Source organism: Mastigoproctus giganteus, chromosome 3 (assembly GCF_048544385.1).
Source record: "Mastigoproctus giganteus isolate SK-2022 chromosome 3, ASM4854438v1, whole genome shotgun sequence".
NCBI lineage: Eukaryota > Metazoa > Arthropoda > Arachnida > Uropygi > Thelyphonidae > Mastigoproctus > Mastigoproctus giganteus.
In genome coordinates this window covers 72,385,100-72,411,534 of record NC_143577.1, presented here as the reverse complement: position 1 = coordinate 72,411,534, position 26,435 = coordinate 72,385,100, and the positions used below count along the sequence as shown (strand labels likewise).

Sequence of the window (26,435 nt, the reverse complement as noted above, 5' to 3'; positions counted from 1 at the left end):
GCTTTTGAATGTTTTTTTTCTTCTATTTATGGATTTGTATGGGATGGTTTATAATCAGAACGAGTTTTCCAGTAGAACCGGATGATTGCATAATAAAAGTGTTTGTATATGTAAATAATTAAAATGAAAAAAAAAATGAATACCTCACCAGTGAAACGTCGATTCATACGCACCATGGATCCCATTTCTTGCCAGCAAAGCATACACCATAAACTGCAGCCATTATCAACCCACTGCAGGATGGAAGCCTCCTCAACAATTCATGTTGAGGGAAATGGACCATATCTGCCACGCTGGTCCAGTGCGGGTTGGCAGATCGACCGTATTTAGCAGCCAGGGGCTTGAACCCCGGTTTACTCAAGGAGCGTGTGCTACTGCATTCCCTCTCCTGACCACTCGACTATGGAGGCCCGAAAGCATGCACCATATTAAGCAACAACTTCCGCTTGCCTGTGAGTTATGGCGGCATAGTTCATTACGAATAGGTGGGCATAATTTCCTTTTCACTGAGTGTATATTTTCTTAAACATTACAAGCGTGGGAAGATGTTTCTTATTATTCAGTCAAGTAAATCTGAAAAAAATCGCTTGTAGGAACAAAATAAGTAAACAGAATATGTTTACTTAAGTTTTCGTTTTCAAATTAATTTTTAAGTAAATAATCTTCCATCGAAATAGCGAAGGCTTCAAGTACGATTTCAACCACCAGCCTAGAGACATTAGAATCACAACTATAATTCAACTGAGCTACCGATGGAACGAGTACTTGTGATAGCAGGAAATACCAGATGCAGCTTATTATTCTTTTCTTTATTTGCCTTGGTGGATAGCACAGTTGGTATAATCACCTTCCTTTCCACGCTGGATGAAAAATACTTGAGTTCGAATGCCTCAATGCGGCGAAGAATTTTTATGGTTCTTTTTCCCAAAATGGCTGAGTCAGGCGGTCTCAGGGGAGGGTAGCATGGTTTTTGATGCAGGAAACAGCAAATTGACTACAAATTGAATACACCCGAATTACAGACATATATATAACTCAATATGGCCTAAGTTCCTGATGCACATGAAACCCTACAATAACTTTCTTCATGACGGGTCGAAATAAAAAAAATAGTCTTGTCAGGTAGCCTTAGGACCCACCGACTTGCTCTAAATATAGCTTGGATCGGACTGTTGACATCACTTCTAAATGTTTCTCGATTTTCATGTCCGTTTCTTTCAAGATGGCTGATAGATATACAGTAGAATTGGATTTTTGGGCTCATAAGCTTGCCTTCGAATAGTGGGCCTCATATACTCGTATAAATAAATTAGGGTGGATTGCTGAAAGCTGTCCATAAGAAACAAACAGAGAAGAAAGCATGATTATGCTAGGAAGTAAAATGAAAATTTAGTATTAGAATGGTGGAAGCTTGGATTTTACTGTATCTGCCGGAAAAAAAAACTTTCCTTCCTGTCATAACTCTGTTCAACGCTGAATAATTAATTGTCTAATCCCTTCTTGAACTTGCAGACGTTCTCAATCTCACCCAGCTTGAGTTCTAGTCTGGCTGTACTCCATTCGCCTTATACTGTATTTATGGCTCGTGCCTTTCATCATCCAGTACGCGAAGTATCAAACCAAAAAATGACTCCCTCTGTTAGATTTAGTAAATTTGAATAACTTCACGTTGCTTAATCCGGTGATTACAACATTAAGGAAAATTTCTAGGTATTAAGTGGAAAACAGAGATTGAAACAACCGTCGAAAAGCTTTAGGATATAAGCTTCGTATTTTAGAAGACTAATGACAATGGCTTTAGCGTACCAGGAGACCCTGACCACCAGGGAATAACAGATTAACGACAGAAATAAACTTCAAAAGTCATTCTTCCTTGTTTGTTTGTTTCTATTTAGTCTCTGTTCCTAGCATTTATATAATAGTTATCGCCTGCAGTACTTACTGGACCGTGTAGTAAGATAAACAAGTTTCATTTTACATACGTACGAATGTGGTTAGCGCAGATGTTGGCTACCATGGGAACAGGGATAATTTTCGGGATAAACGAAGATTTCCTGGGAAGTTTTATTCGATGTTGTTACGTTAAGCCAGAACATTACCGGGTACGTCAAGGGAAGGCCACTGCAATTATTCTTTTCAATAACCATCGATAATTTTATGAGGTAGTAGTTAGAGAGCAAGTATGGGTTCCCAAATCAACAGAGCAATTAAAAGCTTAGTACTGTAAGTGAATATTCATCAGTGATAAGCTGGTGTAAAAGAAGTTAGGTGCTAATACAACTAACTACTCACGCTTAAGTTTCGGCACAAATCCCACGAGCCCATTAGAATGTGTCTGTACATCCTCCAGATCCACGGAAATAGCCAGTGATAAAGGATAATTGGAAGAAATCACGGCGCAGTCAGGAAATCTGTGTAGCGTGCGATCGAAAATATAGGATGAGATGGGAAGTGTTAAGCTTTTACGGAAGTATTTTGTTCTTTATAAAAAGTAGCAATTGAAGAATCATCTGGATGTACCACCATTACAAACATTTGCTATTTTTACCAAATACTTTGGGGAGCAGAAACGTTGGAGTCATGAGTATAAGCTAAAGGGAGAGGAAGTAAACATGGTTCAAGATGAAAAAGGCTTAAGTTACCATTCAATTCGACATGAAATTTTCCATACAAGTATAAACAGGTGGAAAGGATACCATAGGCTAGAAAAAGCATATGGTATCATTTCCTTATTTGCAGGACATTTTCCAGCATTGAAAAAGCGTCATTATCCCTCTACAAAAGACGATCGTTAGATCGCATTTGAAATATTATATTCAGGTCTGGATATCGCACCTAAAGACTAATTCTGGAGATGACGAATTCAGAGGAAGGTAACGATCATTGATGAATGCCAATCGATTCATATATGAAGAACTGCCTAGAAAATGTGGGTTGTAAAGTTTAACAACTAGGCATCTAAGGGGTAATCTGATTGGGGTATATAAAGAGCTGGAAGAATTCGGTAAAATGAATGAAGGAAATCTGTTCTTCCGCGTAGATGAGGCTAGAAACGAATGTAAAATAACAGGGAATATAGAAGATGTGTCCATTTTTGCTGCCCGTTTAAACTGCACGTTGAGCTTCATATCTTTCTGTATCTTCGAGTCTTTTTCATCATAAATCTCCTATAATCCTTCTTTCCTAGTATATAACCCATTCCTGGGTTACTCTTCCTCAAGTGAAAACATCAACGAAGAGTTTAAATTTTCAATAGATGTCGAGGACTGTAAGGACACACTACAAACTACCTTGAATTGGGTAGCGTTAGACGTCATTTTTCAGCTCATACACTGGTAATTGGTTCAATTCCTTTTGAAACAGCATAACCTGGTTCCGGTCATTAACGCTTTCTCGACCTTAGTCGTAAAAAACTCTGCAAGTTTCGCATAAGCACGAGCGATCCGAGTACTATCCAAACTACTTGCTACTCCAATCCATTCCGAAGAATACCCATTTATGATCAGGCTTAGAGTAGAGTGGATCTATGTACAATTTGATAGCTAGGGAAAAGAAAATTTGTAAACATACGTTTGGCGAGGGTAACATGGTTTTACCATCTTACAAAGCAGGAAAACCAATAGTAGAAAAAGTTATTTACAACAATGATGTAACAAGTTATTTACAACAATGATGTTACAACGACCATGGGTCGTTGTTACATCATTGTTGTAAATAACTTTTTCTACTATTGGTTTTCCTGCTTTGTAAGATGGTAAAACCATGTCTTCGCGAGTAACATAGTGGTTGTAATCATCGTCCTCCCCACACTGGATGGAAAAAGCCCGGGCTTGAATCTCGTCAATAAGGCGAGGAACTTTTATCGGCTTTTTTGACTGAGCTAGCGGTCTGAAGCGTCAATAGCATTGTTTTTTTTTCTCTCGAAAACACTGGTTTTTCATCCAGCAAAACAGGAAAATCGACCAGAGAACACACGAAATTTATGGGCATATAATTTATTTCTTTGGTATCCCAAATATGACACTTTTTATATCTGTACACATGGAGTTTTCTGTATGTTTCTTTTTATGTGCTCCACTGTATTCAAGTCGCAAAATCAGAACTAATGAGGAATGAGCTGAATCAATGACATTATTACATTTGAATTAAACATAATTCTTTGTGATTTGTTGACAAATATTTGAAATACAAAATTGTTCATTTTATATAGCTCTTATAGTGTAAATCATTTCCCCTTTCTTCCTCCACAGTATTTTGTATAGAATTACAGTATTTATTTATCTATTTCTAAATCAACGAATGAAAAGAAACTCATGTAAATGATACTCGCGCAAAAATAATTCTTCCACAATTTTCTACTGACATTTATAAACATGAAGAATTCGCTTTCACTTTAAAGATGCTCTTCTTGCTATCTTTGGGATATTGGCCACGCAGACCAAATACAGCATCCGTGCATTGAAATTCTATCGGCGTTGTTTGTTTGGAAGGAAGGAAGGAAGGTAGCTGGCAGTAAGAGTGTGCAAAGTAAAGGCAAGTGTAGGCCTGATGTTTTATTACGCTCTGAAACACCTGCTCTTCTCGGTGGAAACAGTACAACAGGAGAGCCTTAGCAAAGTAAACAATCGGAAGTAATGGCTCTGCCGGAGGAAACAGAAGAGCACAGACGCCTCCACTGAATTCAGTCGCTACTTTGAGAGGTGGGACTTTACTGCTCTGAATATTATGGCAATCCCAAATGGACACATTTCTATCACCTACAAGATCCAACTAAGGAAGCTAGGATTCTGCAATTAAATAAGTCCATAAATATGCTGTTTAATTTCCGTGAGTGACAATCATACTTGTGTGTAGCTGTGGGCATCATACCATGAAACATACTATATCTATTTACAAATATATTCTTTCAGAATATCAATAATATACTTATTACAGCTCAGGTGGTGATAATTTGGGATTTTTTTTTTTAGAATTAAAGGCCACCGCTGCAGTTACAATAGGTTATAGTCGCAATTCTGCCACACCAAGTACAAAAAGCCTTGGTGCGATTTTCATCCCGAGACGAATTTAAGGAGATGTTGTGTATGGACAGCAGATCCATTGTAAAGTTTTTTTTTTTTTTTCGTATTATGGTCAAAATAGTGCCGGGCAAGATTTTCATGGACTTTTCATCCTTAAATTGTAAATAGACCATCGAACATGTGGAATTTACGGATAAATGAGATGGACCAAATCATGGAACTGTCCTTTTACGAAGATCTTTGTTCTATCCAATCCAAGAAGTCTAAGTCCTGTGGAATTTCATCATTGTCCTCTGCGGTTTAAATATAAGGGTTGATTGGGTTGTTTTGAATTTATTCTGAGGAAACTAAGGTCACGAGGCATTTGTAAACTGTCTCCAAATTTAATGTATTCAGTGATAGGCTTGTCTATTTGGTTGGATGACCAAGCAAAATTGAATCGTTACGCCACGGTGCGAAAAATTCCTTAAATTTCTTTTGTCTCGACGAGATTTGAACCCAGATCTTTCTAATATTTTCAAATTCAAGCAGTTAGACAATTCTGGTCAATTCGTATTTAGTTTCTTAATTAAAAATGTCGTTGCTAACTAGAAAAACGTAATAAAATCAAGTTCCACGTATGATCTTAAATTAATAGTTTCGTAGACTGGCAATAACAATCATTATCTGTATTTAGCTCGACTTTTTTTTGCTTCAGTAGTCATGGTCAAAATGTATTCGTATAGCGGATGAAAGGGGCAAAAAAAAAAAAAAAAAACAAAGCGATCACTTACTACAGAGGACGTCACATTTATTAACAGTAAATAATTTGGATAAGCAATCAACAGACAATGACTTAGTGTTCCTCTTCAATGCAGCCGCTTTAATTTCTTAGTACCATTAGAAATCTTTAAAGAATCGTAATTGCCTGGAATCGCTTGAAAGGGTTTTATACCTGAAGTGTCCATTGTCTCCACTATCTGACAAGCGGAAAATAAAGAAATAGAGAAAATAATCTCGCTTGTCTTTCCGACTAAGGCAAACCAGACCCCAGACGCCAGCCAAGAAAAACAAAGTCCAAGAGGATCTTTAGTTGCACGAGCCGATATGAATATTTATGCAAGTATGGGGTATTAAGCGCGGATTTCGGATATCATAACAAAACACAGATAGCAATTCCCATTGTCCATTCTACTGAGGCTACGCCTGTATCGATTCTTTCGAAATGTTTACACACGGGATCACAGAATCAATGCAAATAAATCGCTTTCGTAATTCTCTGGTTCAATAAGGGCCGCGAGTGAATCAAACTCAAATCACGGAGTTTCTGGGCCAGGCAACTCTAATATTAGACAGGAACAAAGTCGCGTATTGGAGAGGAATCAAAACAGGAAGCTTTCGATCTGGAGGGATGACATTACGAGGCGCCGCCAAGACGCTAACCCAGAAAACAAAAGGCAACCTCCATTTACGGAGTGTATATGTGGAATGTGCGTTGTCGCCGACAGTCTAATGTGTCTCTTCGTTTTGGTTGGAGGTTCAGTTTTCCTAAAATGATCTCACTCATAACCGCTCAGGTCATTAGAACCATAGTTTGTACACCTTTGCCAGCGGAAGGCAGCAGTTTCCATGGGAACCGCATTAAAAGCACGCCACAGACCGTGCGTCTTGCTTCGATTTTAAAGTAAGCAAACGTCCAATCCCCCAGCTTCATTCATTTCGTGTCTTAAAGGTACTCTTCGTTAATGGGTAAACACACCAGCTTACCTCAACTTTCTCTCCAGTTCGTTTTTAGTGGGTCTATCTTTTCTCCCTCTCATCCCTTTTGTGTATTATACTTATTCTAAATTCCTTTCATTCCTCTGTTTTTCTTTCATTTTGCTCTTAAAATTTCTGTTTATATTTCACTTCTATTAAGAAGTTTTTCTTTTGTATTTTCCACAAGATTTAATTAACATTTCGTCCATCTTTGTAAACTCTACAGATCCTTTCATAGATGCGAGATCTGTTCACAAAGTATCCAACTGATACTTATACGACAACTAAATATTTTACTTAGAGGATTTTCAGCTTAATCTCTTTGGAATAATTCTATTTTTTTGGAACTAGTCAGAGCTGCGCCATTGTAGCTTACATTGCGGGTTCCATAACATCGATTTTTTTTAACTTGAGCTTTATTTAGCTTCAGAAAAAAAAAAGTTCATTAGTGTAACTTATATACCTATATTTTATCTTTTGGTTTGGCAATGGTCCTTGAATATTTATTAAATAATATATGCAATTAAATTAAAACTGACGGCTAGGAATCGCCAATTGTTGAAGAAGTGGTGAAAATGAACCTTGCGAAATCTTTTGAAAATGTCGCTTAATTCCAGACACTGCAAGTACGTCCACAGTCCGTAAGGAGCAGCATGTTTTGAGTTTTATTTTTGCATAACTGTTGCTCACATCACACCACACCAATGAATACCAAGGATCATTTACAGAAGGTCTATCTTTCTTGTACCATGGAGCGGTGGAAAGGGTCTTCTATAGGACCTTTATCCATGTTAATCTTTATCCAAATGTGCTGATCTTGTATCGTAAACATAATGTGAGCACCTGCAGCACACTCTTACACTGTCCATGCAGCGAAAGAACTTCCATTCGCGTACACTTATTGTAGAACAGTTCATTACCATTTATAGGTAGCCTGAGCCATGAAATCCCTGCTCACAATAGTATGCAAAAGGCGGTTTCCACTACTTTTTGAACAACCCTTCCCCATAGCTGGAGGTCTTTCATTACAAAAAATCACAGATAACTGTATACAGAACCAAAGCCTGTTCCTGTACGAAAATAAAATCTCTTAAACCAATATTTGAAGAGTGAGATCGGTTTATTATGATCCTTCGCAAATACAAAGCTTAAAAACTGTAGATTAATTGCCCTTAATTCCTTAAAAGAAACCTACTGCTCAATACAATATCAAGAGTCATCTTGTCTCATTGCAATACAAACCGAAATAGGTTCAGTCTTTTACACGTTTCAATCTCGATCTCATAATAGTTGTATTAACATGTTTATTCCAATTATTGTGGGTCATTCTCAATGAATATCGCTAAAAATCTTGCCGATTACTGTATCACGAAAAGTAAATCTTAAGAAATATTTCAAAATAAATACTGGAACTCTATTAGTTGTTTATCTGCTAACTGCCTAACACACACACACACAAACTTATTTCGACACGAGCACGGTCCATAAACCTTTCAAAACAGTACATAAATAACTTCCAAAGGCTGCTCTTCGCTCTTCTCTATATCTCTAAATATATAGGCGTGTGGTGCTTCCGATAACGTGATTTATTAATGTAAAGCCTGGAGAGATTTTCTTTTCTCAATATGAATGTTGCGCGAATCGGGCTTCGATGTTTTACGTTGCATTATTTTGATTTATTTAAGGCAAATAAAAAAAAACTGTAGATATATTTACTTTTTCCAAATGTTGTAAACTTCGTCTACATTTTATTATTTATGAAAGAAAATAAAAGGGGGAAAAATCATAGTTTATTGCTGAATGGAAAATTTGGGTTTTTTTAATTAAAAAATGACGCAGCAGTTTTTTGAGACCTCGTTAATACTTGTACTGACAGCGGTTTTTCAAATGCAACTATTTTCAGTAGCATGCGCAGTGCAGTGATCGTTCAAGTGTAATGAATGAACATCGGTCTGGCCGAAGCCGTAATGTCTTCTACGGTTCAACGTGCTGATGTAGTTATTCAGAAAGACCAAGTCTTGTGGAAGATCCATTACTCAATAAACTCGAATCACGCGATGAGGTAGAAATACCAGCGTTAAGTTCCTTCAACCAATAATAGTCCTTAGCTTAGTGTCTGCACTAAGAGTCTATTGTACTGTGCTTCTGTTGGAAATAATCAATCCTTATTATAAGTATTTTAATTGCATCAAAGCTCTATTCAGCGAACAATTTGTATGTTGTGCGGGCTGAGAAACCAGGAATAACTCATTCAGAAAACTATAATTCCTCTTGAGGGTGGCTAAATACAAAATCGATTGAAAATGGCTAAAATTCTTGCAGCTGTCTAATGGAATCGAATCCCAACCTCACCAAACGAGCAGCAGATGGTGATTTATGGTACCGACTGAGCTGCCACGAAGGATTCGCCAATCCTTGCAAGCCACAGACCATAGCCCGATCTGTTCTAATAACTGTTAGACTAATCTGCACAATACTAGTAGCCAAGACGGCTTTCTTAGTCTCCATGGCGACCGTGTTTGTCGAGCCCTGGTTATAAAAGTGCTCAGAAACTAGTTCCTTTACTAACTTATTAGAAAATATTCTAAGAATTCCTTTTCAATTCCAAATGTTGTTTTGGCCGCAACATACAAAAGCAGAAAGGTTTTTTTTCGTGCTTAATTTTCGATATCTAATCAAATATTTAGTGCTGATTTCTTCCATCTGCCCTGATCTGTTCTTTACGTGATGAACATCATTTAGCCGATCGATCCGTCAGTTATCTTTGCCTAACTTCGTACACTCGAGAACTATTCTTAAAAGTCAATATTAGGAAAATATTTAAGAGATAAGAAAAGTTTGCTTAACTTACCTTTAGCCATGGGAGACACCATTAGGAGGTTGACAAAAGCTCCTCCGTGACCTTGTCCAAAAATGGTTACATTGCGGGGATCGCCACCGAATTCCGCTATGTTTTCTTGAACCCAGTGCAGAGCTGCGACCTGATCCATTAGTCCATAGTTGCCTCTGGCGGAACCTTCAACCGCAGGAAGAAAACCTAAGATAGAAGATAATCAAGAGAAGCTATTTTTAATGATGTGATGGCGAGATAATGAGACTTTCTCAACTCTGCGGCTTTTTATGGCAAATAAAATAGATGACACGAAAGTAATAAGGATAAAAAGTTTAAAATTCCTTTTCTTAGAAATAAATGCGGAAATTTACCCCGACAGATGATTTTTCAATATTTCACAATAATATATGATGAGGAAAACTTTTTTTTTTTTAAAGTATGTGAGTTTGAATATTAGGATTATACATTCTGGGACTGATATTTATGAGTTGAAGTGTTTATACACTTTGCTAAAAGCCAGCAGACGACAAACACTACGGTTTCATACTGTTCGTCGTCTGCTGACTTTAAGCAAGCAGACGACGTATTTTTATAAGTCTGTAAAATGTCCCCGCACCTATATCATAAAAAAATGGCGTCGAAGAATGCCATTTCCGAATGACAGTCAATAAAATAAATTAAAAGCAACCCACTGACTTATAAAAGTGTGACAGAAAAATCATTGGGAACACCGCAAACGTAAAATCTTGCACTTTGCGTTTTGTTTTGTATTTTTCGTTGGGATTGAGGGGCGGAAAAGTACGAAGCTCTGAGAAAATGGGAAAAAATCCTCTACAAGAAGAGGTAGGATGATAGGCTGTGCGCAGAGAGAGAGACCACACGTTTAGGATAAGAAAATAAATCTGTCAAGGAAAGGCGCCAGACGAAGAAAGTTTGAGAACAATCATTACCAAGTAAAGAAAAAGGAAAACGTCTGAAGCAGTCAGCGGATTCTAACCAGATTGCGAAGTTCAGTTTGGCGAACAGCCTCCGAACGTTGTGCACACTGAAATGGGAAAAAGTTGATGAATAGGCTTAATATTCAAATTAAGAATCGGAACGTCCGCACGGATACGAATATTCAGATTAGACGGACTCCAAAGAATAGAAAGATTGGGAGTTCATTAGTAACGCCATCCAGCGGTGAACAAAAAAAGCTGGGATTGGCAAAATATTATGCAAATTACATCTGAAGAGCCGAGTTGAATGGAAAGTGTCCTCATAGACGTTCTTCTTTCTAACCTTTGTTGTTATTTATTATCGTGTGTACCGCTTTGGTTAAGCCTTGTCTATTTGCACTCCCTCTTTCCTCCTGTCATCCGAAGTTTGCTGATTGTTTGCTTAAAACTTTTACGTTGGCTTAGGCGAAGAATTACTTCTGCGCGTCAAGCAAGGTGACGCTTCCTCGCTAGATTCTGACAGCGCGTGTCACGTGTCACACTACCGTGATAAATTTGAGCCGAGTTCCTTTATCTGGCTCTTTTTTTTTTTTTTTCCTTTTTTTTTTTAACTTCCTCCTTCTAATATTTGAAATATTCAACGTTGGAGTAACGCGCAGTAATTTAATTTATGCAGGTTTTCCAAATGCTAGTTTTTATCAGGATGGATTACTTTACTGCTATGATTGAGGACGTTGCTTTCCATACTCAGTTCCAGTGTAAAGAGAAGACCTTTTTTTTTTCTTTCTTTATTTCCTTCTTAAGTGTCACGAGGAATGCTTAACTTGAATCGAGAACTAACTCACCTGTCTGGAGAAGTTAATATGTTTACTGGCATCCGAATTTCTCTTCGGATGGCAGTAAATGTATTAGAGCCAGTTTGTACCATTTGGGTGAGACAAACCAGCTGACATTCGCTTAGATAAAAGTTAATGGTTTTTTTATTATTAATTAGGATAATTAGGAGGTGGACGATGAGTAGAAAGATTGATGTTGCGATAACGGTGAATATTAATTACGGTTCCATTAGTTATCATCGATGAAATCGACTACTTTAGAACGCTGAAACCCAAAGAGATAAATAGTAATGGCAGCGTTGAGAAATCTGAGGAAGTAAATGGGATTTAGCAGAGAAAGAGAGACTGACTGGCTAATTATTTTTATGCGATAAACAGAAATAACATAGACATCGATAGATAGCGAAATAGATGAGCGAACTGAAAAGATAGCAAAGAGTTTTTCGCCTTTTTAAAGTACGAGATGGAAAACAGACAAGACAAAGACCAGCTAAATAATGCTGAGTTAAAGATATGTAGAGATTTTTTTGGCTAGTTGAGTACAGAATTATAAATACGATGGGCGATCAATAAGTATTTACATTCACCTAGAATATTTGAGTTAAGGATTTCATATTATGTATATATAATATCAAATCCTCAACTGTCTCGCAAGTTAACATATATTTGATTTTCTTGATCAATCGGTTACTAAATTAGAGCTATGAATACAGCGAGAGGTTATATTGCTGGAGAAGGTTGAGGTCGGATCCGTTATAAAATTCTCCATTTGCAAAGCAAAACAAATCTATGAGGAGATTTGTATATGGGGAGGATTTCCCATCATATAAGACTGCGAAAAATTTGAAGAGAGAGTTTAGGTGAGGGCGAATAGGAAGGATGTGCCTTCCTTCCTAAGAAAAGGAAGGCACATCTCAGAAACAGACCTTGTCATTGTGGCTAAAGTGGAACAGTTGATCCTTGAAGACAGACGGTTGAATGGTAGTCTGATTAGTAATAGTCCGAGATAATTTACATCGCCTCAAAATCTCCCCAAAATCAATCTGCACAATTATTGAGCTTTGTAGAGAGAATGGTGATTTTTTTGGATGAATGCTGGGTACATCACTGTGACTCAGAAACAAAACAGATGAGCAAAGAATAAAAACATTCATCTTCACCAACGACCAAAGAAGTCAAGGTTCGATTGTTTGCCAACAAATGTTGTCAGTCTTTGACAGTCTAAAGGTATCCTTACAGATTAACTTCCAAAGGGCAACTGCATCTATGGGAAGAGTACTACACTGCATTGATTGATTTGATTTGGTAGTTGTTGGCGCATCGGCTTCTGCGGCCATATTGCACCTCCCAAGGTTTTTGCAGTACTTTGATCCAAGCCCGAGGCGAGAATCGAACCCGCGACCTTTGGGTTGCCGGGCAGGTACTTTACCCACTCGGTTAGCCCGGTCGGCACTACACTACACTACAGAAACCTGATTGGAATGTTAAGAGAGACTATAAGATGTTTGCCTCCTAACCAATAATGGGCCTGCTCACACAGCTGCGGCTTTATTCTCCTGACCTATCGCTTTCAGACTCCTTTCTCTTCCCTAAAATGAACAACGGATTTACGTAGTCACAGGTTTCAGACTGATAAAGAGATAATTAATGAAGAAGTGAAAGTCTGTTTTTCTGCTCAAAGAGGAGATGTCTATCCAAGTCACCTGAAAGAATCCACAGATGAGAAAATGTGTAGCTCTAGAAGGGAACTACATAGAGCAGGATGAAATTTCCAACCAAGTTTGAAATCCCTAACTCAGAGATTTTTAGGTGAGGGTAATTACTTACAGATTGCCCCTCGTAGTGGTTGAATAGGAATTCCTTGGTTTAAAAAAAGAATTCGGTGAGGCAAACATTTCTTTGTATTTCAGGCGCATTGGGTTATTAAATAATGTACCTTACAGGTTAGAAACTTCTGTATCGTATTCAAGAAATGTCTACCGAAACAGCATCATCGCGTGATGGGTAGTCGTGCGGTGGGACTTGTATAGAAGTTTTTTTGTGGGGGGGGGGTGAGATAGGCGTACATGAGTAACTTCTCATCTCAAATTTCTAAAAGGATCGGACCTGCTGTACAAAATTTATCGCTGCCTTTTCTAGTGAAGAACTTGGGGGGCTGTGGAATCGCAAAGGCCCTGAAAGCTTCCCAGGGAACAGTGAAACATGCATTGAAAATTTGGTATTGATCTGACTTTTCATTTTTAAAATTCTGTTCTTTCTTTCCATAACATATGGTCATCTCGCCATTTTATTTATAATAACAAAGTCATCTGTAATTAGCAGGCCCGGAGGAGGGAAAGAAGAGATGTTTCCTTTTGTCACTCCCTCAAAACGAACAATTAAACAATAATTTCTTCCTGCAGAGAAAGCTTCAATATTGAGGAATTTTAGTTGTCCTTTCAGTACAAACAGCGGGCACCTGTTTTGTCCTCTTGTAATCTTTCTAGCCCATCGTCAATTTCCCCCTAACCCCGAGTTCATTAATTATCTAACAGTTGTATCCAATGGGCGTATTAAAAGGTGGGGGAGTGGGGAAATGCTCCCGTAAGAAAGTTACATTTCTTTCATTTTTTTCCCCCATCAATCAATTTTCATTTGTTCACAAACGCTAATTAATGATATTTGTGTCGTGCTATTGAAGGAAATTGTCATTAATCTCATCTGCTGATGACAGTCGGCGAACGGTAGACCAGTGGCAGATTGCCATTAATCCAAGACATAATGAATATCTAGTCTTTCACTTCGTCGAACCTTATATTAGTTTTCAGACAATATTTCGATGACGTTTTTTGTTCAAAGCAACGTATAAAGGGGCAAAAAAAAGCGCACGCAAGAATAAGACAAGTTTCTGTCGATAAATCACTAGCACTACAGCACTATGTGACATTGGCGCAAAAGTACAATCGAACATATACGAAAAATTACCTTCAGTTAGGCCTAATTTAGTCTAAGAAAGACCGTTGTTTTTTTTTTTTTTTTTGTATTTTTTATCACAAGAAAAAAAACTGGCGTTCATTATGTATGCTATTTTTAATTGCTAACATAATCCACATAATGAATGAATTGCTAAAAAACCCTTTGGCGTTACCTTCCAGGCTCTGAACGACTCTACTTAGTTTTAGCTATTAAAATGATCTTACAACCATTTTTAATTGTTAATAAGTGCTTTATCTTTCCTACTATCTTGATGAATTCTCCAGTACAATGATCTGTTAGGTTACGAATTTGTGTAATTCAATTACTTTCAATGTCTTCCGTAAAGGAAGTGTTAAATCTTTAATCTGATTGCTGTTTGGAAGCGAAGTAAAACAATTGAGGCGGATTCGGACTACTCGGAGAACTGATATCACTCTGATGGTTAATTTTTTTTCTCTTCCCCATGTACTTAACTTAAATTTCTTCTCAGATAAAAGCATACAACTTTTTTCAGCGATCCCATTCATTTTAGAAATTTAATTTACAATAACTCGAGTTGTTTCACACAAGATACCAGAGAAAGTTCCTTAAAATAGCATTTTTAAAATCCAATTAAATGTTTTAATAAGTATGGTTCATTTTTCTCAAATCTAACCAGATACTTTTGGCAATGTAGTGTATATTTTTCACAATAATAAAGCTAGAAGAAAACAAGGAACTGATATTTATTCCCCAGCCCACTTGGTTTAAATAATTAAAAGTATTTTCAATATATATCCGATATAAGAAATATAATCGATACCAAAGAGAATATAATTTTAATTGCTGCCAGCCTGTGAACATAATTCGTATGTTTTATAGCTTTGTAGAATGAAAATAATTTAATAAAATGCTTACCACGCTGTGTATCAAATTCTAGAATTGCCCTACCATATTTCGGATACATCCATGACGCGCTGGTGGCAGTCGCCTACCCGAAGAGAGAATGAATGTATTGGATGGAAAAGCGCCTAAATAAATAATAGATCTGTGGTTTGAAGCTGGTAAAGAAATCCTCAGGAAGGAACGTTAGATCGGCAGACGATATGAATAATATATCGATGGAATTTGCAACGTATAGAGGGCAAACAGCTAATATTAGACTCCTGAACTGAATTTGTTCTATACATATAGAGTATATCTTTATACGTTTGAAAAAAATTGGAATTCTAAGATGTTGAGTGACTTGGAGCAGTTATTCATACGGTTTTAGAGCGGACAGAAACCAAAATACATTAAATAGTTATGGAAATAAATGTACTCTTCGTTCATTCAAGTATTTATGACAGTCGATAGCGAATTTTGTTTTGAGTAACAGTTTAAAGAGTGGGTAGAAGGCTAAAATATTGAACACGACCATTCAAGTCCTACTATAAACGTTCATTGACCTGTTTATTGAATAATTACTGGGATACAAGATTGGAATTCGTCTTTGGGTCTAAATGGCAGGGAGAAATGGAGAACGCAAAGAGGTAACAGCGATAATAAACAAGTAGTAAACAAAACAAGAAAAATCAGAGTATAAATAATAAGCTGTCTGTTAACTGTCACACAGTATAATCATTATCTTAAGTAGCGGCGTAGTTTCTTTGCATCAAAGTCGGACTGAATTGTTCAGATTAAGTTATCGAGGTAATTAAAGCCAATAAGTGTTAGTACGTTTATGTTAACTGCGCAAAATCGGTGGTTAGTTTATTTATATCCATGGTAAAAGCCCAGGTTCCAAGGGTAAAAACTCAGTTTGGACGATCAAGATCCACTTTAGCTTATCAGTTATGCCAAAACGCACAACTGCATGTTCAGCAGAGGAAAGTCGACAAGATGCTGCTGGGAAGACACCACAAACAAAATCATCTCAGAAAGCTTTCTTCTGGAAGGATCGTTAAGACTTGAGGATCTCATGAGAGTGGATTGTAGATATGGACACTGCTACTACGATATCCAACGTGTTCAATGCATCCTGGAAACCTAAATAACTCACGCTGAATACACGTGAGTGCTTCAGACACACTCATTAAGAACAGGCCAACATTCAACTTGCATTACTTAATTCCAACATCACACTGGACGTTACAGATAACTTTAATGATCGTACGCTACACGGCAGTATCCTCGAGCACACGTTCTCTGTAATTAGGAGCAAGCTAGGTATTAAAATAATTATTTACTTTAAAAGAATATTTACGAAAACAATATATATATGTGTAAATTACAACGTTTATACATGGCTGAAGTACACTAAAAGGACAGAATTCATGGGATACCTGGTTCCTGGGCAACGCGTCGCTGTCACCCCCCCCCCTCACTAGTGGACGAACCCACCGCTTGACAGGTATATAGGTACTCTGCATTCATGTGGACGGTAATTCGATGTCAGTATGGATAAACGTCGTGAGTTAACCGACTTTGAAAGAGGGATGATAGTGGGTGACTAACGCATGCGTCACTCTATCGCGCAGGTGGTACAGAAATTGCACTATCCCCATTCAAAAATATCAAGAGTGTATCAGGAATACGCCATTTTCGGAATAACATCTCATCGTGCACAGCGCTGTGGGCGGAGAAAGGTGGTGGATGAACTTAGCCGTCGACGTCTGTCTAGCATTGTTTCAGCCAACCCGAGAGCGACAGTGGCACAGATCACTGCCGACTTCAACGAGGGAGGTGCAAGAAACGTCTCCACCAAGACCATCAGGAGATCATTAGCCGCAATAGGTTATGGGAGCCGCCGATCCACAGAATCACATTGCTAACACCATGACACAGGAATCTATGCCTTAACTGGTCGAAAGAACATCGGCACTGGACCTTGGATGATTGAAGACGGGTCTCCTCCTGGTCCGAGTTTCCGGTTATTTCGAGCGGACGGGAAGCTGGGTATCTGGCGGAAATCGCACGAAGCTCTGCAAGCGTCATATCAACGAGGAATTGTTGAGGCAGGTGGACGGTGAGTAATGGTCTGGGGTTTGTTCAACTGGCTCATTTTGGAATCACTAGTACGTCTAGACGCATCTCTGAACGGTCCAGGTTACGTGTCCATCCTTGCAGACCATCTTGCATCCCTTCATGTTATCGTGCACCCACAGAGTAATGGACTGTTCCAGCAGGACAAGGCGCCTCCCCACAAAGCCGTCATGACTACAACATGGTTCGAAGAGCATTCCGCAGATTTTACCATCATGGAATGGCTTCCCCGTTCACCGGACTTTAACCCTGTGGAGCACCTTTGGGATGCTGTGGAAAGGTCCGTTAGAGCTTTGGATCCTCACCCAGAAATGCGACTGAATTATGGACAGCGGTGCAGTAAGCAGGGATAGAAATATCTGTGGAACGCTTTCGTGAACTAGTGGACCCAATGCCTCGTCGTGTGACTGCCCTCATCCGAGCGAAATGTGGGCCTACCCGTTACTAGGTAGGTATCCCATGATTTCTGTCCACTCAGTATATGTCGGAGGAAAAATATCTGAGAGGAAAATATCTTTAAAAGATAAAAGAATAAATGCTTCTCTTTTTATCAAGCATGAAACTATACAAAGATATAACCGACAAGGAAATAAAATAATAGAATAAAAAATAGAAGTTTAATCTATTGCATGGGCTCTTGCAAAGAAAATTACAGGTAATTCTACAATAAAAATCACTACATGCATAATTTAATGAGGCTTATTTTGTGAATTTATGTTTACTTTATAAGAAACTTTATCAAACATCACGAAAATTACTATAATCCACAGTTAAGAATCCAAAGATTTTTTTCCTTTCTTCGCTACAATTAAAATCACGGAAAAATATCTATTCTTGAACCTATCAATCATTCGTAGCGATACCCACTTTGCTATCCATTCTGTGATCGAAATATACCTCATATTTCCAAAACAGCACCAACAACTGACATGAAAAATATACTTTAGTTTCTATCCTAATGTTTCCATGTCACGAAAACTTTCCTTTCAGACTCATGACACCACAGCTACTATCTGACAGGCAAGGCTCAGCGGTATTTTTCTTAAAAGACGGAAAAGGAGAGCTATATATTCCGTCTGTTTTATTCTGCGCACACTATATTCCAGTTAGACTTTCTCTATTTGTGCATCTTTGGCTGGTAATAATTCTAAACAAAAGATTTTGCTTCTTTCAAACGTACAGAGTATAAATTATACGTTTCGTACTTTTATTCTGTGTGTTATTTTCAGAGAGGATTTTTTTTTAAATATTGATCATTATGCATCTGCTGTAAACTGTTTTAATGTATTTATCTTAAACATTTTTAATTTTCGTAGTTAAGCCATTTCGTATTTTGTGAATTTTTTTTATTTACACCTTACTTTTTCTCAGTTATTGGATTCACATTTTCTTGATTGTTTCGTGGTAATCAATTATACTTCGTTTTAATCTGACAATTAAATTTCAAATTCAAATAGAAAATAAAACAAAATTAGAAAACGTAAACGTTTTGAAATCAAACTTCAGATTTCAAATTCAATTAAGTGGAATATTTAAACTTTAAATTTGAAATCCAATTATTTCCAGTTTTTAAATTAAAATTTCAAATTCAAATATAAATAAATCGGAAATTTATTTTAAAATTCCAAAACAAATTATAAAAGTGAAATTTTTAAAAATCAAACCCCAAAAAAATTACATTCAATCACCTCTAAACCCAAAATTTAAATCTATTTTTGAATTTTAAAATTAAAAAAAAAACAAAAGAACTAAAACAGACCGTTTTTTCCAAGATTTCTTTTGAAAATCAGAGCCAATGCGTCACTCCTACTAACACCCTGTCCCTCGCACCTTGTTGCTGTAGACGTCCTCTCGCAATCATTAGAATTCAATAAGTATCACTCTTTGCCAAGTATAAAGACTCCTTTTACTAGAACCAATTTCTGTATGCAAATATCTCAATTGCCAACTTGCGTTCAACTTCGTTCTTTATTTTTAGGAGAATTCCTTCATTTTCACAATGGCTGTGTATGTGAAGAAATTCCATCGTTTAGAAAGGAATGCGAAAATTTCCTGTTGGGAATAGAGACACATTCGTCGAATACCCTGCTGTCATTTGTATTTATCATCCAGCCTGCCAACCTTCAGCAGCTCACAATCAATTCCTAACGATCAGTGGCTTACAATCAGTGCGTTTTTTTTTTTTTTTTTTAATGGAAATAATTTTTTTTTCAACAACCTTGATTTTGCTTTCTAGAATTATTTTTTTTTTTACGTTAAAATAAGTATTCTAAGGAATTTTTTTAGTAATATATTAAATATCCGAAAATTATAATCAAAATAGAAAGCTATACTGCAAAGATATATTTAATCAGATTTTTGTACGGTAAATTTTCAGAGTTTTTTTTTTTTTTTTTTTTTTTTTAACGTTCGCATTCCTTGATTTTTTTTTTTTTTTTTTTTTTTTGATGTCTGCGAAAATTTTCTTTCAATTTCATTGCTGTGTACGCGTATTTTTTAATTAATGCAAACAGACAGACTCGAATTTAATATTTCCCCTGCCAACATCCAGGATGAACTCTCTCGGCTAGCTAGGATAGTCTTCGGTTGTTGCTATAGCAACACCCAACTTGGCAACAGGCAACAACAGACAAACAAACGCTGTTTCATCCGTTGTCAAACCAACCAAACTTGTTCGAATACGCAAATTTAATGAACTCAGATTTTAAATACCCAAAATCAAAATATTTATTCGAACAAAACTTGTCTCGAAGGTTATTTAAAACGGAAAAATCGGCTTTAAAAAAAAAACCAAGACTCGTGTTGTTTATAAGGCCTTATCATCAGCCATATAAGCAACACGAGAGCGTGCTTGTTCAGAGTTTTAAGTGTAAAGGGTTGAGCCATCCGTAGGGGAATATTTCTTTTTTAAACTCAATATAATTGAATCGTATAATAAAAACCTCAATAAAAGATATGAAATGTCTTTCAGAAAGGTATTTCTTATAGAAGTCCACTATTGAGTGGAGCATGCTGCTTTACCAATTGACATTCATTACGGGTTTAGAAATTGGCCAAAATAGGATAATTCCAATTTATTTTATACAAGCTAGAAGTCTCCAGCGAGTCATATATTAATTCCAAATTACTTAAATCGATACTGGCCATTTAAGTAATTTTCCCATTAATGGGCATAATTGTGAGAAAAACATCTAATCCTTAGACGTGATAAATTCGTAAAGGAAAGAAGAAGACAGCAGCCATCGATAGATTAATTTTTAACACTGAGAGAACTGAATTAAGAAAAAAAAGGCTCGAATTTCATGGCGTCTCAATTTGAATTTTAAATCGAATCAGCCGACCAAAAAAGCAATCTCCCGAGTTTATAATTTTAAATTTTCGTTTAAAAAAAAAAGTCCTCAGAAAAGTATGCAAAATAAAGCTAAAAATAACCGGCTGGTCTGCGTTGGATCGCTGATTACCTGATGGAGAGACTGGTGACTTCAGAAATGATCAATGCTGGCCACCACTTTACTAAGATTAAAAACGGCAACCTTCATTTACCATTAGCTTAGCGGAGGTCACAGCGAAAGAGTAATCTCATCTTTACAAACTCCATGGCGAAATTATATCTTCGTAGTTTACTTGAAGAGAAATATCCGACTTTACCATACTTTTCTCATTACGGTTAATGAAATCACGTGACCCGCACAGAAGATGAAGGTCGACTTAGCAGGCCAAGGTCACCCTCCTAACGATACTAGATTTTTTTTTCCTTTGAGTTCGTGAGTGTTGTTAGGTCTCCTGTACAGAGCCGTCAGTGTCCATTATGTTGTTTGTTCAATTACCTCTTCCCGTTCCTTTTTTAGACTCACGTGGAGCAGAGTGGACGAAGAAAACCATTTAGGTATTGAAGCGATACTGATGGAGCTATTGAATGCACACTTCTGCGAACTTTTATTATGTTAATACGTAAGTAAAAGACAAGTTTGGTGTTGTAATGGTTGATGTATACGTACATGCACCACAACTTTTCATTAAGATGCAATTCACTCTTTATTTTAGAAACTGGGTACAGGTCTGTTTCTTGTGTGAGAACACACAGATGCTATTAGAGCTTTTTTTTAAAATGTGTCAGATATCGGATTACGCATAAAGGTCATCGAAATTGAAAAGATGTGCCCAGAACCTTGAACAAATTCATTGGCCTTGAAGTATTTTTTTGATATTAGGGACTCAGCCTCAATGAACGAATCTTTTAGCTATCCAGTTTAATTAAGAATTATCCCCGAAACAAAATAGGCTCATAAATTCGAAAAAAGCGACCTGTATTTTTAATCTTCAGTTCCTCACAGCAGGCGCTACACTTGTGTAAATTATTATTATTAATATCAATTTATTTCCGAATAAATGTCCCTTTACAGCTATGCAGCTAGAGGACATGAGTTACATACAGAGATAAAACATAAAATACAGACAAATGCATTGTATACAGAGCCAGATACAATATACGGCCTTAAACAGCCACTGGTGAAGATACAAAAACATAAAGTTACAACAAATAAAAGTGCATACGGATACACGGGAGCGTGGATAGTGCGACATCACAGAGAGTGCACGTAGAGCATGACTAAGGCATACATGTCTGCAAGAATGGAGGCTCTGTATGTTCTGTCCTTGCAAAGTTTCTCAACGTCTATAGTTAATCTATTAAATTTTTAGGAGTTATGTGGAAACATGTTGTCCAGGGAGGACATGCTACGCAGCTTCGATCTGTTTGGGGATGTGTTGGACTGGCATCTTCTCCTGTCGGACGGTCTGGCGATGATATCCCATATATCGGGTGACCTCAGTTTTCCGGATAGAAGCTGAGGGTAAGAAGGTTCCTAGAGATAATGAGAGACCTCCAAGGAAGCGTATTAAGATTGGTGACCAGAACAGATTTTGAGATTGTAGGTGTTAGCCCGGTAACCCTATTTAGCCATTTCAAGATCCAGAATTCCAGGGAGAGGAACCTGGCTTGGTATGATGAGGGCGCTGAGGACCATATCGTCGAGGCATATAATGGAATTGGGAAAATGCAACGAAGAATGTATTTGATGATAAGGTCCGGGTTATGGAAGTTGGAGATCTCTTGTTTTACTGCCCATGAAGCCGAATATGTTTTTGTTCGAGTGGCATTAAAGTGAGGCAAGAAGGTGAGATCTTTGTCCCAGATGATACCCAAATCTTTATGTTGGGTGACTTTTTTAACTGAAGAGTTCGTTATAATGATGTTCACATCGTTGGTATTTTTCTTCTTGGTGATAGAAAGTTGTGCAATTTTTTCTCTTTATTAATGGAGAGCCCAATCGCATGAAGGTGGTTTTCCAGTTCATGTAGCTCTCGGTTGGAGCTCACAGTAATAGACTGGAGAGACTGGGGGCATTTTGTGATGATGAAGAACTTAATATCATCTGCGTAGGTGGTAAAATTAGTACGGTTTGATAGGAAGGGTTCTAAAGATGCGGCGAAGAGGGTGGCAGAGAGAACGCCCCCTTGGGGGAGCCCTCTGGAGCAGAGAATGTGGTGATTATGGTTTTGATTTCTGATCCATAGGGTCCTGGACTGAAGGAGTTTCCTAAGGAGAACTAGAATGTTGCTAGAGATTTTGAAGTAGTTGCACAGTATGGTACTTAATGCATGGGTGGACAGATTGTCAAAGGCCGCCTTAATGTCGAGGAACACAATATCCAGTTGCTCTTTGTTGCTTAAAGTACTTTCAATTCTGAACAGTGTGTCCAAGAGGTTGGTGATCGTGGAACGTCCAGGTAGTACACTATGGAGGTATGGAGGTTTGTGGCCGAACATGTGATGGGTGAGAGCAGGAAGTATGACTTTTTCCAAGATTTTGAGGAAAGTGCAAAAAAATCTTGATCTAAATAATGCAAAATTATCTAGTCTTCCCGGTAAAGTAGATTGTTTTACTTCAATAAAAAATTGTACTCATACCAGAAAGTGGAATAAAACAGTTCAGTTTTATTCCACTTTATTCTACCGTGTTGAAAAGGCCTTGGACTTCGAATTTAGTCAAGAAAATAACTTTTTATTGGCTTTAGTCGTTTTGTGGCCAAATTAGTAGTTCTCGTCCAAAGTCACACCTAATCTCGAGATTTTTCTTCCAAAACACAAGCAAACCGGCCATAGAAAACGCAGATTATGGACATAATATAAGGTCACTTCCTAATCTTATTTGAGATGGCGCAAAAGCAAAAATTACTGGTTATGTATGTGGTATACGATGCGATATATAGCAGTGGTTAAGCCAAATATTCAAAATGTTTTCCGCTATTGTGTATATGAATAAAATCTTTTCTGAACAGCTCGGCCTGCTGTAGCGTACATATTATTCGTAATTTTAGATGATTCCTGTATATCTTCTATAAACCTGATAGCATTTTAGGTTTGTAGTTTATCTTTAAAGTAATCCCACTCGAAAGAGAGTCCACAAGTGTAAGGACTGGAGATCTTGGAAGGTTTTCGTGAGCGGTATTATATTTATCTGTCCACCATTCAGGAAACGTACGTGTATAGCTTAAATGTATTCTCACTGTATTATTAAATTAAAGGATGAAATTTATAAGATGTCTTTCTTAGATATTCGTTGTCGTGAAATAACTCAAGGATAAAGCCTATTCAAAATATTGATAAAATGAAGCCAACAAGAGCCAGGTTTATCTTGAGGGATGTAATATTAAAAATTACTCTTAAGAGAAATGATAAAATCAGCAACTTGGTGTTAGTAATGTAAAGGTTAGAGATGAAAAAGGCACGGTACATGATCAAGCAAAGTGGTTACAGAGTAGAAGACACGACGCGATAAAGAAAGTGGCTGATGACAAAGAGCCAAGCACGCGACACTTCCTAAGGGTGCACTCAGTGAGAGCAGACACAAAAAAGAAATGCACACACACACGGGTCATTTGGAAAGCTTCATTTCCCTCATAGTCTGATAACAGCTCACGACAATAATGAAAATTATCCTTCAGTGGCTTCTCTACTCCACAAGTTCACTGTAGTTTAAAAAACAAAAAAGCGAAATTTGTTATCTCGCTGAAGATCGAATCGTTGGCAGGCTGCCCTACGTGCAGGCTGCCAACGATTCGATCTTGAACGAGATAACCTTAGCCATTATTATTGCATTATTAGTGACCAGTGAATTCCATGTTTGGATTACAAAGAGTATGCTCTAAACTAACATCCATTGTACTATCAATCCGGAAGTAGACTTAATGACTGACTTCCTTCTGTCAGCAGTGCGAAGTTAATTTGGTCAAACCCTATTTTCAGGATCACTGATCTCGTTCCGCGTGTTCTTCACGAGGTGTTGGTGAAAAAAATACCAACCAACAAATCATTTGAACATCAACACGATATAGAAAACACAAAGAGTAAAAAATATTCGAGATGTAGTTGCGAATTCTGGATTATCTATAAAAAGAGAAGGCGAAGTTAACCTTCTTCGTAAAAAGTAAAATAATATCATATTTATTGTTGCCTATGAAAAGTTTTTAAATACACCATTAAATATTATATATAAGATTATTTTAATTTAAAAGGGAACTGATGATGATAAATGATGCTGATTCAGTCGGCCTTTTTTATTTGGTTTAAATGCATGTATAATACTGGATATTAGCTTAAGAATCATAAACAGTGAGAAAACAATGGAATTCAGGCAAAAAAGTCCCTTTGAAGTAAACAGAAAAGTTTAATCCATTTCTCCTCTTCCTTTTACAATTAATGTTATCTTTAAGAGAATTAACCAATTCTCCTTACAATTTATCTTTTGTCTTCTATTTTAAGTACACTCTAACGCGACTTCTAACATAAAGGTCTGTTGACTTATTATTTTCAGTGCTGATAAACGAGTAACTCCGAACATCTCCATAAATCTGCAGAATCCATCTCCTCCCAAAGGGCCAAGAGTGAGTGGTAGCTTCCCAGTAAGCGATATCTCATTTTACACCCAGTATGCTATAGTTTAGTAATAAAGAACTCCGATAAACTCATCTGTTGTGGTGTTTACGCTTCTGCTGTCACTGACTCTGAGATCCACAATACCGGGGGATTAGATTAGAGCTAAACTGTAATAGTGCAGTTGTCAATAAGAGGCACACAGTCACCAGTCATGGATTGTCAAACTGTAGCTTCATCTTTCTTCTGCCATCTTGAGCTTTACTGGTAACGCCCACATCCATTTTGTACAGTATTAGAACCGAAATATCTCTTACGAAATTGAACTTTCTTTTTCTTTTTGTTCTTCTTTTCGCTTCTGTTCCAAGTTAGTGAAGACTGCTCAACTTCAAAGTGAGGTGGAGATTAATTTTTCACTGTTTCTGTCTTCTCGTCGGCATTTTTAAATATCCGTTATTAGCAAATTCATTATTTAAATTGCGCACACTTCAGAATTTTCCAAACGTTTCATTAAACTCATTAAGCCAAGGTAGAGTTTGAGTTGGTAAATAGTTATTGAAAGGAAAAAGAGAGGTTCTAAAATTGTGATTAAGAAGTTAATTGTACCCTTTTGAAGTGAACCTTTTGGAAGAAATTGGAGACGTTGGAGTCAGTTAACAGTACTGCTTTTGCCTAATTATCGAGGAAGCGTTGATGTAAAGAGAAAACTAAAGTAGAAGCGGAGTTCCTTTATAATTCTACCCTCATTATTGAAAGGATTTAAAGTAATCGGATAGTTTTGTAGAAGGGATTCGAGTCAGCTATTCTGTTTTTCTATTCAACGAACCGAAATCTGAGAATACAAAGCGACTTACAGTTTCCAAACATCACTAATCAGTTTCGATTCATCTTTATTCGCTGCTTTCCCAACAGATTACCTGCTTTTCTGGTAATCATAGTCCTGTGTATAAATGGTATGATCTCGAGACATCACGGTGTGACCTCAGCAAAATTGCGTGCTCAACGGTGGTACAAAAGCTATCGTACAGAATGAGATATTTGAACTAAAAATGGCGCCCAGCTTCTTATTTTCCATTACTATCTAGAATTGGACGTATTTCATGAAATCCAACATTTCTATTTGTTTTATTTACTACAGGAGATGGTAATGCATACCGTAAGAAGTTTCTGTTATAAA

At 37.2% G+C, this 26,435-nt stretch overlaps 1 protein-coding gene across 1 annotated transcript in view; it reads right to left on the bottom strand.

Moving 5' to 3' along the window:
• Window positions 1-26,435, bottom strand: part of LOC150088080 (neuroligin-4, X-linked-like) — a 220,801-nt gene that overhangs the window by 20,599 nt on the left and 173,767 nt on the right. Inside the window, exon 3 of the mRNA XM_090370560.1 lies at window positions 9,610-9,795. Within this exon, the coding sequence (XP_090226686.1) occupies window positions 9,610-9,795 (186 nt within the window). The remainder of the gene's footprint in view (window positions 1-9,609; window positions 9,796-26,435) is intronic.